This window comes from Lingula anatina, chromosome 1 (assembly GCF_051362555.1).
Source record: "Lingula anatina isolate TDL-2025a chromosome 1, LinAna3.0, whole genome shotgun sequence".
Taxonomy (NCBI): Eukaryota; Metazoa; Brachiopoda; class Lingulata; order Lingulida; family Lingulidae; genus Lingula; species Lingula anatina.
The window spans coordinates 58,890,375-58,904,789 of NC_141767.1; the positions used below are offsets into that span (position 1 = coordinate 58,890,375).

Below are 14,415 nucleotides of genomic sequence, written 5' to 3' on the forward strand. Positions count from 1 at the left end.
TTTCAAAATTAAATAAAATCAAATTTGACTCCTTTATAGATACAATAACTTAAATCTTGTCTGCAGTTAATCACATTATCCAAGATGGCGTCGTCGGCTTTGACAATGCTGTCAATGACCATCGGGTTTTTCTTTATTTTAATGGGAACTATGAAGCTTACTCCAGCAGTGAACGAAGAAGTACACAGAGAACTCGTAAGTATATTTTAAGTACACGAAAAGCTACCAAAATAACTATAATGCCCCCAAAGTAGCTCACGCAATGACTCCTTATTGTCTTGAGAGATTGCTAGTCGGCGAGGTTAACTTTATCATCATATATTGTCTGGTTCACCTGTTATTAATTTAATTCAATGAAGTTAGAACTTGTCAGAATTCTAAATAGGTTTGCGTGATGCATGTTTTCCTCTGGGACGCCTGTTATCCTCATTTTGCAATTTCTTTCCATTTTACTAGGATAGGTATATCAGAAAAATTTTCAAACTGATCAGAAAATTATAATACTCATATCTTCTGAAAGGTAATGCAAAAACCGGATGAAATCACTTGGAATTTTTTAAATATTCCTACAAGCAACAAAGATATTGAAGTTTTTTAACTGCAAAAATGCACCAAAAGTGTCCACACTTTTCAGCTTAAAACCTGTCACTACTGACCAGCGGTGATCACTCAGCTGTAGCTGCAGCTCAAATTGCTTGTGACCAATTAGGGCAATTATGGCTGTATGTTTATCTAATGACCCGGAAACAAACCCAAATTGGCGACCGCACAAGCACATGGCTGGGATGGCTTCCGTGCAGATCAAGCACTATAAATATTGCGCATCAAATAAACTATACTTCGCTTGGTTTAATTTTCATGATTTTTTTACATAATATTGCAAATTTCATAAACTTTATTCGATATAAATTTTAAAAAACTGAAACCAGTACTTCCCTGACATTTTTGAGCATTTTGTCGAGGCAAAACTTCAAACACCCTGAACTGAAACTTCTCAAAGACTGCAACACGGGAAAATCACGTGACCGGATTTTACTCTTTGATTTACAGCTTATTTAGTCAATGGCTTGTATTAGTTTTTTTACGCGGCGCTAAAAGAGAGATTTAAAAAAGGGGTGCCATAGGCGAGCTGTCAGCAGGCCGACTTCAGTTTTACACTTCACTGCCACTGGACAGTTACGACTGTAGCGCCCCTAGCGGATTGTGATATACCTAACTAGGACAATAATTTCATGAGTTGAAGGCTCCACACACGATTTTTCTCTAATTAAGCAAGAGACTTGATATACAGAAAACTACTTATCTGAGTATGAATAAACCACTAAAATTTTTGAGATATCTCACTTAAATCAGAATTATTTCAAGCTTTAGTGACACCATATCTGTCATTTTTTCAGTAACCACTTATAAAATGAGTCAAAAATCGCCCACTTGATGTTCAGCCCTAAATAATGCCATAGAAAATTTAAATCTCTCACTTCATTAGTAAAAGAAATGTGCATTTGAAGTAGGTCAAGTAAAAAAAAGGTTTGTGCTCCAATTTTGACCTCTTAACTTATGTGTAATGGGGTAATGGGGACAAAAAATAAAAGATAAAAATATATTATTTTCCTTTTTTGTGGAATGTGAAAGATGAGTGGAAAAGACATTATGAATGGGAAAATAATATGGAATGTTCTCTCAACTAAATCATACCAATGAAGTGAAGTTGTATAAATTAAAGTTTTAAATATGTGAAAGCACTAGAACTGATAAAAGTAACACATAAACCTGAACTTGATTCACATGTACATTAACTAAGTAATCAGTCATTAATTTGAAAACAAAACGTATGAATGCATTCTTTGCATATTTTTCTTCACATTTTCACTTTTTCTACAAGGAAAAAATCAGTATATGTAGCCTGATCTCAGTTCTTCAACTTAAAAGGTTAGTTGAAGTGTTTCTTTTATTTTCAGAGGAAGATGTTTATCAGAGATGCCAAAGTCTTTCCACTTTCCACCTTGACTGGTTGGAAACCCAATGCTCACATGTATCGCAAAGTAGTGGGAGGTCTAGAGGTTGTATGTGGAATTATGCTAGCTATATTGCCAGGTAAACCATGCTTCAGAGGAAATGAAAAAGATATTTTTCAAATTTTCATTTCATTGTAAGCATAGAAGTAGATTTTGAATATAATATCTTGTGTTACAGTGTATTTCACATCGAAATACATCAAGTTTAAAACAAAAATTGTTTGTATAATATGTTTATGATCATCATTTTGTTTTGGTTTTAACATTTCCATTTAGGTCCAGTGAAACAAATCTCTAATGTTGTGCTGCTACTGCTTATGCTTGTTTCTGTCTACACCACTTTGGCCAAAGGAGAGAAAATGGATCGTGCCACACCATCTATTGTGTTTGGACTGCTATTAGGATGCAGACTATTTATTTACTATCAGGTTGGTTTTTAACATTAAATGTACATTATCTTATTTTAATTTTTCCCAGATGTTAGCAACAGACAAGTTTTAGAATTGAAATATTGTATAATGTTTACTCTTGAAATGACACTTTGTTTGTGACCTTTAGTTAAAGAATAAGAATTTTTTTACCCACAGGTTAGAAATAGAGAAGAAAAGGATGCCAAAGAAATTGCCAAACTAAAAGCTGAATTAGAAATGGAAGATGATGAAATTGAAGAGTTGGAAGAGTCAGAAAAGAAAACACAATGATTGGTCTTTTTCTTTTATGCAGCCTTTAAATTGAAAGTATTATATTGAAAGAATATAGGGATACTAAATGAATCTCAAGTTGATGTATCAGAATAAATTGTTTTCCATATAACTGTAGCTTGAAGAGTTTTCACTGGAAAGGAGAATTGTTACCCTTCAATTTTTTAAAATATTTTTGAGAATGCTGGTGGTATATATTTGGAGGGCCTTATTTTGAACATTCTAAACTGTTCATCTTCCAGAAGTATATTCAGTTAGAATTTTCTAATTATTTTGAAAAACAATTTAGTCTGTGTAATTATTTAAAGTCCACTGGTATTTTGAACCAGAGGATCTAAGAATCTACTGACTCAAAGCAGAAAAAGTGACATGTAACTGAACAGGTTTACATGATTTTATTACAGGCCTGGCTTAAATTTTTCTGATATTTGGCCAGTGGTAATGCCACAGACGGGTCTTTTGTGATGTCTGATTATGATGTAGATGTATGGCAATAATCACTGATATTAATGCACAAATAGATAAAAAGCAAATTTGATATTTTTGGATTATCGGCTTTATGTTGTTTTTTATATTTAGGTTAGAATTAACTTATGATTTCAAAACATCTTCCAAGTTATAATTAGTTCATTTCTTTTTTTATTCATCCCTGACACCAGATTTATGGCCAATGAAATATGAAAGGACCTTTGTTTTACACCCTCCTTGTTATGCCTTACATTTTTAATATAGAGAAATTTTAAAGTCCATTTTGTGTAACCGTTTTCATTTCTTTTACGTAGTGCTGCTAGTCTTGGTTCTCGTTTATAAATGCGATTGAAAGATATAAGTTCCTTGTTGAGATAGATGTGTGCGACTGACATTTAAGATAATAATTTTCGATATTCAGGAAAGTGAATAGATTTTATTGTTGAAAAATATATCTGTTTCATGTATAATGTATTTCTCTGTAGCACAGAACTTGTAGTCCAGTTTTCTGAAATAAAAAAAAAATGTAAATGTAATAGATAGTTTCAGAAGCTTCAAAATGTGTTTGCACATTCAAGTTGGTACTACTTAGATGTTTTCATTATGTAATTGCTAGCACCAAAGGCTTCCTGTTTGGTTAAGCTGAAGTTGTCTTGTTAAATTCAGTTAATGAATTGAATTGTAGTATGGACACATGCACCAACCATATGGTATGCTGTAGACAATATTGTCTAACTTTGTATTGATTTGTCTGTATTATACTCTTCTTAAGAGAAAATCAATGTAAAAAGCATTAAGAGTGTCATCAGAAAGATATTAGTCTTCATGCTTATACAATGAGAATTTCTCTGAACAAGTATTGGAATTCTGTGCTGCCATTATGCTGAATGGGTCTCCCTCAGACCACAATGGGAATTGGCTGAGATAGGCCAAAAGTCTCACAAAGTAGAATAAATTGAGGACAAAATCCAAAGTATTTGGAAGAAATTGGGGTCAGTAATAATGGCAGACTAGCCAGGGTGGTGCAGAAACAAAAGCTCACAGAATTTTTCAACAGTTTTTCTGGTTAAACACAAAAATTCTCAGACACAAGCCTAAAATTTTCCGTACCGTTAGCTTACGGCCAACCTGGTCGAAGGCCTTCATCAGACTGACGTGAGTAGTTGTGAACATTTTTGAACATTTTTGCTCAGTTTTTCTGGTTGTTTTTTCTTAAATACTGAATAACAATGTATTGCACAAAGATATGATTTCACCACGTTGGGTGTCATTTTTGTATTTCTTTTTAAGAAGAGATTCCCTGTAGTATCATCGTTATTTCTAAAAAGTTAAACCCACTTTGTGGGGATTCTCAAGTTTTCTAAATAGGAAATGAAAGATAAAACGAGTCTGCCAACTTTTGGGACAAAGGAAATGGTGCTTTTGAAATGATGTGACGTCATGCAGTGCCAAAGACTTTGTTTGAGGCTATTCCCATTAAGATGAGGTGGTCAATTAGCTGCCAATCCTCTTGGCATCCATCAGATTGTTGTACTGATAAACCTTTTTAGCTTTTAAAAGGATAACAACTGTTCATTGTGGCAAAAAAATGAATTTTCCTGGGGTAAATGACAATTTTCCCATTCTTACCAGTGGTTAATGAATCCATTCCTACATTCAAAGTCGGTCCCTGTTTTTTTTTTTTTTTTTTTCTAATAATTTTTTTTTTGTAATAATCTCTTATTATATTAAGATATTATTACAGAGTATAGCCATCTAGCACAGATTTAAAAATAATTGCTCTAACTGGCAGTAGTAACTGACATTTTAGTGGTAAAATAGAATATATTAAATTTCTTTGAGTTGCTTACAATGTATTTATTGTGGAATATAGATCTCATACGAAGAGTTATCCCTTTAATATTTCTTTCAGCAGTGTTTTGTGATGATAATTGTCAAAGAAAGTGTTTAATGCTTCCTTTTTTATGTCTTTTATTATTGTAGCAGAAAACTGCTATGTTGATATACTTTATGCCCTAGTCTTCATGTGCATTGCTTTTTAAATGAAGCTTGCACTTTCCATGTCATTTCAGTGACAAGGAACTCCATATATCACATGAAAAAAATTATTGACAATCAGTAATTTGAGAAAAGCATTCTTTATTTTTAGTGATCATATACATTTTGCGTATATGTAGCTTGGTCACATTGACCTTCAACATGAAAACCTTGTCAAAAAAAAGCATTCTTTATTTTTAGTGATCATATACATTTTGCGTATATGTAGCTTGGTCACATTGACCTTCAACATGAAAACCTTAAATAAAGAACAATTTAGCCTTCCAGGAGACATCTGCGTTTGACCAATGCCTTTCAAAAGATCTCTTCCATTGAGGGTATTTGGATGTGTGTGTATTACACTCTTTGTTATAGTAGTTATTTTTAGTTACATCAGAATGTTATAAACCAAGTGTTTGGATTATGAAAAAATTCATATTGATGCAATGCACTTAATGCAGAAAAAGAATCATTTATGTGAAATCAAATTGAAAGGGAAAAACAACCCATGTGGAAGTGGAGTTCTTAAATGCGAGGCACATGGATATCATTGTTGAAAGAGCTTTGTCCGAGTATAGAATTATGAAATAAAAAGCTAAAGGTTTATGGTTCTACCTAGTTTCTTCATTTTAATGATACTTCAGTATGAAAGAGTAACTATTTGGTATTATTTGTGATATTGTGTTATACATTTTATACACATATTTAGAGCAATACAGGAGTTGCATTTGTTCACTCCTCATCACATATTGATCTTTTGTGATCACAAATGTTTTCAATAAGTGTACATTGTGTGGTTTTATAATAAAATGGGCATTTTACTAGCTTCCTTTTGACTTGTTACTGTGATTATGTACATATCTGGATCATTCTGCTTTAATTGTAAAAGGATATGGATAAATATAGGATAGAATTTTAAATCAATGAATGTCTTTGCTGTGATAAGACTCATGTCCCAGCACAATGTCTCATTGTGACATTTTATATTACTAAGAATTTCACCCTTTAATGGACACTGAAAAACCATGACAATATTGTTCATTGGGAAAACTGAGGTTTTCTTCCAATGCTGGGCTAAGCATCAAGAAATCAAGAAATGTCTGTATTCAATAATAAGTTTTATTGCCTGTACCAGCAGATCAGAACCCTGCTGTCTGTTTGAATGCAACAACTTAACTGATGAAATAATAGGGATTTAAACCAAATGTACATGTGAACCCAAGTACAAAATGCTGTAATAGTGTCTCTATGATACAGTGCTACAGTTAAGTGAAGTTAACAACATGTACAAAGCTGCAAAATCAGCTCATTAATGTTTCATCAACCACTACATGATAGGATGAAGGATTAGTTACTATACAGAAACGATGGGCAAGATGATTGGCTGATTTACTAAATGTCACTCACACTTATATATATATATGTGCATATATAAAATTCTTAGTTATTTTTCTGTCTGTTATAAAAAAATGCATTCTTAAAAACCAGACTTGGTACTAAAAGAAAAATTCCTCCTTGCAATTTATCATGTAGGATTTGATAATCAACGTGTCATGCAGTATTTTTGGTCAAATTGCTGCCAAACCCAACTTGTAAAACAAGAAACAAAGGAAATTCAACAGATGATAATGCTGATAACATCAAAAGAAATGAAACAAAATGTTTAAGCAGCTCTAACATATGTAGAGCTCTTGTCCCAAGTTGGGTGACTAATTGAACTCTAACGAAAGACTGCATTTTTTCCCCGGAACAAAAATGTAAAAACTTAGATTTTCATATCAAATGACCCTTACACAGGTTCAGATCTTTGGAGTTTTGTCCACACAAATTTTAAGTTTCAACTCACTGAGTATTCTGTACAGTTAGGTTACGTCTTTTGCTTCACAAACACATAACAATGCTAAAGTCTTCAAAAATAATATCAGTCTGCCAGAACATGCTTACATCAACACTTCCACATACATTATCACAGAATATACCAGACTAAGTGATAACAAGTTTTAGCAAGCACGAATGAATGAATGAATGAATGTCTTTAGAAGAGTATCTGTTCCTCCCAACCTGAAAAATACTAATGAAGCACCTGATCAGTTCACAGTAAAATTGCCACCGATTGACACATTGCAACTGGACCAATAAAAATACAAAGCTTGCTGTGTTAGTTAAACATAAGACTCTTCCCCATCTTTGCAAGAGTCATCACTACTGAGTCTAACATCCTCACTTTTGGTAGACACCCTGACTCCATTACATCCATCAAATGCCTGAATGTGTTCCCGGACACTCTTACCACGCAGGTGATCTTTGTCTTTATGCGATGATGTTCCGTCAGAAAACTCGGACTGTTTTTTAATATCACGATTTAATGAATCTCTCTGAGCAGACTGACTGATAGGTGGTGGAGGACGGTAAGGTGGTGGCTCCAGGGGGCGCTCCTCTCTTACTTGACTTGAGATGGTGACAGGAGGCTGACTATTGGGACGATAAAAATGAGGAGGTGAACTCTCTTGCTGTTTTTCTCCCTTGCTGCTGTCATATAAATTTCTAAGTTGTGACACACTCCAACCCAAGTCATTTTTCTGTTTTGCACAAAGATGATCTTTTTGAGGGGTTGCTGCCACCCTGTTATCAATGGCAGAGTCGGAAGACATTTTTTGCCCAGCTTTGGATTGTTTTTGTTGTTCAGGTTGGTAAAATAGAGGGCCTTGGTGAGAAAGCAGTGATTTTTTGGTGGAAGAATTTGTTCTTGTTTCAGGCTTTTCAAGTGCCCTCAAACTTGCCCTCTCTTCATGTTTTCTAGAATCTTCACTTGGTGTCTGGGATCTTTTATCTGGTGAAGGAACTCTGGGCAAACTACGTCTATTCTTCGAAACAGCATTTTGGGGACTTTTGTGGCGTGATTGTTGACCTCTTCTCCTTTCTTTTTCCAGGCTCTCCCTCCTTCTGGTTCTTTCTCTCTCTCGCTCCACATTCTCTCTCCTTTTACGTTCCCTTTCAAAACTCTCCCTCCTCTTTGGTTCACATGACACGTGAACTGGGGTGAGGTGTTTGAGTTTACTGCTGTCTTTGTTTATATGTAGTAAATGCTCCGAGGTATCACTGTTGCTTCGATGGAGTGAAGTAAAACTGTGACTACTGCCACCTTGTCTGCGCACAAGTTTAACTCCATCTCGGTCTCCTGCATTTTGTGACTTAGAGCGTGAGACTCGTGGACTGTTTTTAGCAGTTTTGGACCTGTCAGAATCATTTGTCATTCTACTGTTCATATAAATGGGCTCAGAATCTGGTCTTGTTGACACTGTTTCTGTTAAAACCATTGGACTATGCTGTTGCTGCTGTGAAGGTTGTGATGAAGGTACCAACTGTTGTTCTTCTAATTTACGCAGTGATTCTTCATACAACTTGCGTGCATGTGCACTAAGAACTCGCTGTCGTAGCAATTCATCCTCTGACACTTGGGGCACTGGGACCTGCATCCCATGCTGCATCAGTGACTTTCGACGAAGTGCCTCTTGGTAAGATGGTGGCTGTTCAGGGCGCATCATATCTCCTTCACCTAAAGAATACCTCCTCTGTGCTGCAGGGTCTCCCATATAACTAGGCAAATTCGAGTCACTTTCAGATTGTTCTAAACTGCGTCGCTTCATAAGTTCCACATAATCTGGTGGTGCACTTATTCTTTGCTGGCGATTATTATTGATAGCCTCGGCTGGAAAAAAATCCTTGCTGGCAAGTTTCATTTGCACACGTATCTCATTATGCCGCAGCAACACTTTTGGAGGTGGCGACCCTAAATTTGGATCAATTTTATTCAAGCATTTGGTAGGTGTGCCAGAGGAATCTGTGTTGGTAAGATGCCCAGGTTTGGGAGGCCTTGGAGGTGGCACCTCGGCATCAAATTGATCTTGGGTCAGTGTAGTGGTACTACCAGCTGAAGATGAATGTGCTGACTCTGCAGAGGTCTTAGATAATGTGCTTATGATAGAGGCACGTGGGGATTGCACACGTGGAAACTCCACAGAAAGTAGATCTTCGGGTGAGGACCTATTTGACGAGGGTGCAGAAGAAGTCCCAGCTTTTCGTGTCAAAATGGGGGATTCTTCAAAGTCAGAAAGAGAACATGGTGTAAACAGGCCCAACCTTCCAGAAATGCTCTTACTGAAATCTGCATTTGTCTGCACAAGGGGTTCTGAAACTTGCCCTAAGTCAATACTTTTACTGCCTGTTATTTTTGGTGGTGCAGGCGCCTGGCCTTTGTTGTACTGCTTGGCATGTAAAAGAGAAGGTGAGTTTGTCATCATGATACTGTCTTGTGAACTCTCGGATGTGATAGGAGAGGGAGGAGGGGATGAAGTGTCTCTGGACGACTGCCGCCTCATACGACGTTGGTCTAATCTGGTGTTGTGATTCCCACCAACTGCCCCAGGGAAAAGTTCTTCATCTAAATACAAGTGCATGCCACTTGCTGATTTTTTAATCACATTTTTTTCTGACTGTTCTTGCAGAGCAAAGTTCCTTTGAATTTCAGCAATGCTGTCTCTTTCCTCACCACACTCTTCCACACTCTCTAAAGAATCTGCTGATACTCGTTTAGATAAAGGCATGTGATGCTTCATGCTTTTATGTCCTGTACCATCAGTACCATACAGATAAGAAATGTTAGATTTAGAATCCACATGAGGAGCATAACCAGAGCTAGCCTGAGCACCTCCTGATATAGCCTGCCTGTAACTAGGATGGCGCAGCGTATATTTATCCATATTTCCAAGAGGAGGTTCAGATGTCCGTCTACTGTATTTTTTCCGAGGAGGAGGCACAGGTTGCTCAGAGTCTATGCCACTGTCAAAACTGTGGACAAAATGACTATGTTGTTGCTCTCGTGAATGATCATAATCCATGCCATGCGAATGACTTCGTGTGTAACTAGAACGAGGTTCAGCATTTTCATTGTCATTCTCATCATCATATAACTGAGTATCACTCAATGTTAATCCAGAATCTCGACTGAGATTTGTCGGTGAAAACTGGTTCTTAGGTAGTCGTGGACTGGACTCAATTTCACTATTGTAAAGGTCTCTCTCCAGGCTATCAAAAGAAGAAGAGTCATCTCTTCTCATCATGCCTGCAATTAAGAGATAAACACAATGAAGCACTGGTAATTAAACAAACTGGTAACAAATTAACGGATGTACCTACATATTCATAAATGTTCCCAGAAAGCTTGTGACACATCAATTTCAAATAATATATCCTCAAAAGTTTATTTTAACATGTTTAAAAAAATTGCTTGGTGAAATTAAATTGTTCTTATGATGCAATGTAATGTATGTAATTTCCTTCCAAAATTGTGGTGCTAAAGACCAATATACTCACCTCCTCCACTTTCTGCTATACTCAGCAAACTGTGCATGCTGTCAGAGTCAGTGCTGGAGTCCTGTCGTACTTTTTGCTCTACAGGTTCACCCAACAGTGTAACAATGTCTTTACCAAAAACTTCCTGACAGTTTTCAATCAAAAACTGGATAAAAATTGGCACCGATTTGGAAGCTTGAGCATGGACTGTGGTTCCTGCAGTTAAGTGTGGCCACAGTAAACTAGGCCCAACACAAACCGCTAAGTTGTAGGCATTCATACTATTTTCTTCGGATTTCTTGTCTATGTGGTATAATATGCACATGAAGTGTCGAAGAAGATGCAAGTTGCACTTTGGCAATGTTTCTAAAAGTCTAAAAAGAAAAAAAAAATTCCATAATCACCATAAATCTTGGCCATTCTATAAAAACTGCTTAAAAATTGAAAATTGGTTTAGACAGGTGTATTAATATGGTGTACTGATATAATTGTCAAAAATTATTTTACAAATTAAAAACTTACTTTTTTACTTTTTCTGTCCTTTCTTCTTTTTCTTGAATCCCATTTGTCTGTGTCCAGTCATCAAACATATCACATTGTAATAGACAGTCAGGCAGGCTTCGTAAGAATTCCTATAGTAAATACAATGGACATGTTAACAGCTAATACAAACAATCACATTTAAAGATTTAAAAGCAGTACACTTAAAATATTAGAAGCAAATTGTGTGTCAAGGTTAATTAAAATCATTTTAAAATAAAATGACAGACAATAGCTCATGGGGGTAGACACTTGACGTAAAATATGATGACCTTATTGCCACAACTTACTTTAAAAGTAGCACCAACAACAAGCACTGTGGTATCATCCAGTGACACCTCCAGTCCTGAGTCAAATTTATTCTTCAATTCCTTCACTGCTCTTGCATTTGCAGACTTGCGAAATATTCCAGTAATGTATGGACCAAACTGGAACAGGTTCTGCAACATGTCCTGAGGGTAACAAGATTTTATTCATTCAGAATTCTTCCATATATCAAATGATTCATTTTGCATTTTTTATGTCTCAATTTGGTGTGATAAAGTTTACAAATCCATATATCTTTATCAACACAAAGAAAACAAAAAAGCTCATTACTTTTTATTTATATTCCTTTATATTTATAATATTCCCAGTTTTATTTTATTTATTTATTTATTTATTTATTTATTTTTTTTTTGGGGGGGGGGGGGGGGGGAGGAAGGATATATTTCCTACATAGAAAAAGAGAATTGCAACTCTTACCATAACAGGTTTTGGCAAGATTTCTTCTTCTCCACACAGTGAGCACAACTGCAGGCCAAACAGTGTGCCCAAACTGGGAGATACATTGTTGTTCTGTGATGCTTGGTCTTGCTGTTTTGTGGCCTTCTTGAAGAAAGTTATAATTGGAGAACGCTTCATAGATTTCTTCAATTTCAGTGTTCTACTGCTTTCCTCTGCAAATACAATACAGATTTCATCACAGGTGAGTAGCTGAGAAATGAATACATACCTAAGTCTTCCATACATTAAAACAGCAAAAAATGAATTTCAGTGCAAATGTGATCCAATTTTATCATTTCAACTCTTATCTGTCTTTAATTATAATTATCATTTAAGAATAAATGTTATCTTTTACACTGTGCAACTTCAACCTTGCAATTTCAGTGAATATATTATTATTAATAAATTGAACATTATCTTTAAAGAAAAAATTCAGTCTAATTACCAAAACTGGAGCTCTTTGGCTTTTTCTTTGAATGTCTCAAAACAAAATTACAGCGAGCTGAAGGTGGCAGGTTCTCCGAGTCTGCTTCAAAGTTTGCTGGTAAGGGTTCTGAGCCACTGATTCCAGCTGCATCCCTTAAATGGCTCATCTGGATAGAATATGGCTGTTCATGCCCTGCAGGAAAGAATGAAATAAAGCTTTCTTAAAGTTTGCCTTCTAAATCTTATCTGGCAGACAGCCATTGTATTAGTTACTTTCATGCATTGGTTTTTTCTCAAACTTAGGGCATAAAAAACACTGATCTCGAGGTTGGATGTCAAATCTCCCATCAGAAAGAAATACAAACAAAAAAATCCTTCAAACAGTGCACAAATACTGGCAATAAATAACATCAATCAGACTATCCTGTGTCAAGAAAAAGCATGGACTCCTGATGTGTTCAACAAGCTTACAGTAAATAACAAGATGTCATGTAACCTTAACAGACGTAAACTGCTCTAAAAGCAGTCTCAAGTGTTTGTTTCCTCTGAAATTCTGTACAAAAGACGACCTAATGAGTCTGTTAAGAATTCATTAATGTCACGAAAATTCGGTTTTTACTTCTGATTTATGCCATCGGTGGCTGTCCTGCCAGACATTCAAGACCAAGTCATTTGCCTACTGCTCCCCAAATCATGGCAAGATGACACCCAAAAAGCTAACAACATACACATGTCATTATTTAAGGAAAAATTCAACAAATAGAAAAACTTTACAAAAACATGAAATGTAATTACACATGTGGAAGGGACACAGATTATGCTTTTACAACCAAGACCATGATTAGGTCAGTGACCTGATCTCCAATGTCACTATGAAGGACATCAATTATATGGCAGAACTACAGACCAACTTACCTATCAATGGATAGGGGGAGTCTTCTTTGCCTGAAACCACCCATATGTGATAGTCTGATGGTTCTCCATCCTAAAAAATTGAATTGCAGAATTCTTAGAGCTGCCTTATCTTGTTGATTTAATACAAATTAATAGATTTTTAGTGGCGTGAAAAGCCTCACATCAAATCTCCACAAAGGAAGAAAATCTTCAAACCCTTCACACGCCATGTAAAGAGAGATAAATAAAACAGCAATGCTTGGTGGAATACAGAGTACAGAAAATAAATTCAAATTTTACATTAGTTTATTCTGCAATTACAATTAAATAAAAATCTCCATTAAATATCCTGTTAATCCTAGAAATAATACCCAGGCAAACGTGGTAATTAACTTGGTGTGAATAAGTGCACCCCAGCCTTGCTATTTTCAAGTCACGCCCCACAGATAACAATAACCTAGCCCAGTGGAGCTCCCATTTATTGGATTCCAATATCCATTTGAGGGTCTGCCTACCAGTCCCATGTTAGTTCCTTCCATTGTCTGATATAACGCACATGAAGATTAGGCTGACTTAAGGCCTTTTGTCCTAGCTTCACCAGAACACTTGACCCCATTGATTACTATTTAGAACATCGTTTTATGGATGAAAACTTGCTAATAGAGACATGGATTTTACAGATATCCTCACTAAGCTAATACTTCAAATCAATGTTTTGTTTCATAGGGAAATATGGTGCAAATTTGCAGGGTAACTAGTCCACTGGTTTATCACGTTTGCCCTGTAAAATTATGTAACTACCAACTTTTTCAAGGGTCTGGATGTTTTTGTTTTTACTGGTCATGATGAATTTGAACCCCCCATAATCTTAACCAATCTTTGAATATTATTGTAATTTTGCTTTGCTTGAAAATAATAATCCTGGCATAGCTTCCACTACAATATACTTCCATCACCTCTACACAGAATGCCACTGTTGACTACTACATGTCTAATTTATCTTATCTGTCTACATTAAGGGGGGGCCAGTTCAAAATTAATTACATTTCTGTTCATGCAGTTGTTGACTTTATCTCCTGTAATCACAATTCATATATGAATTGACCAATATTATTATTTGAGATTTACCAATCCCCATGTCTGCCCCCAAATTCCAGCCTGTCACACCCTGACCCAACCTCTTCTCTGCTAGGCAAAGTAAAAATGGACCAACATAT

At 35.8% G+C, this 14,415-nt stretch overlaps 2 protein-coding genes across 2 annotated transcripts in view; one reads left to right on the forward strand and one right to left on the reverse strand.

Annotated features, from left to right (window-relative positions):
* The first annotated feature begins 45 nt into the window (after window positions 1-45).
* On the forward strand, window positions 46-6,050 carry LOC106166401 (putative acetylcholine receptor chaperone). The gene is made up of 4 exons (XM_013544954.2): window positions 46-195; window positions 1,959-2,094; window positions 2,292-2,443; window positions 2,603-6,050. The coding sequence occupies exons 1-4, from the start codon at window positions 85-87 to the stop codon at window positions 2,714-2,716; spliced, it is 513 nt and encodes a 170-aa protein (XP_013400408.1). The 5' UTR covers window positions 46-84; the 3' UTR covers window positions 2,717-6,050.
* A 272-nt stretch (window positions 6,051-6,322) lies between these two features.
* LOC106166381 (uncharacterized) overlaps window positions 6,323-14,415 on the reverse strand; it is an 87,994-nt gene continuing 79,901 nt past the window's right edge. The window contains exons 17-23 of the mRNA XM_013544921.2: window positions 13,220-13,289; window positions 12,324-12,497; window positions 11,858-12,051; window positions 11,404-11,565; window positions 11,096-11,205; window positions 10,595-10,947; window positions 6,323-10,343 (exon numbers count right to left, since the gene is read on the reverse strand). Coding sequence (XP_013400375.2) covers window positions 7,384-10,343; window positions 10,595-10,947; window positions 11,096-11,205; window positions 11,404-11,565; window positions 11,858-12,051; window positions 12,324-12,497; window positions 13,220-13,289 — 4,023 coding nt within the window. The 3' untranslated portion in view covers window positions 6,323-7,383. The remainder of the gene's footprint in view (window positions 10,344-10,594; window positions 10,948-11,095; window positions 11,206-11,403; window positions 11,566-11,857; window positions 12,052-12,323; window positions 12,498-13,219; window positions 13,290-14,415) is intronic.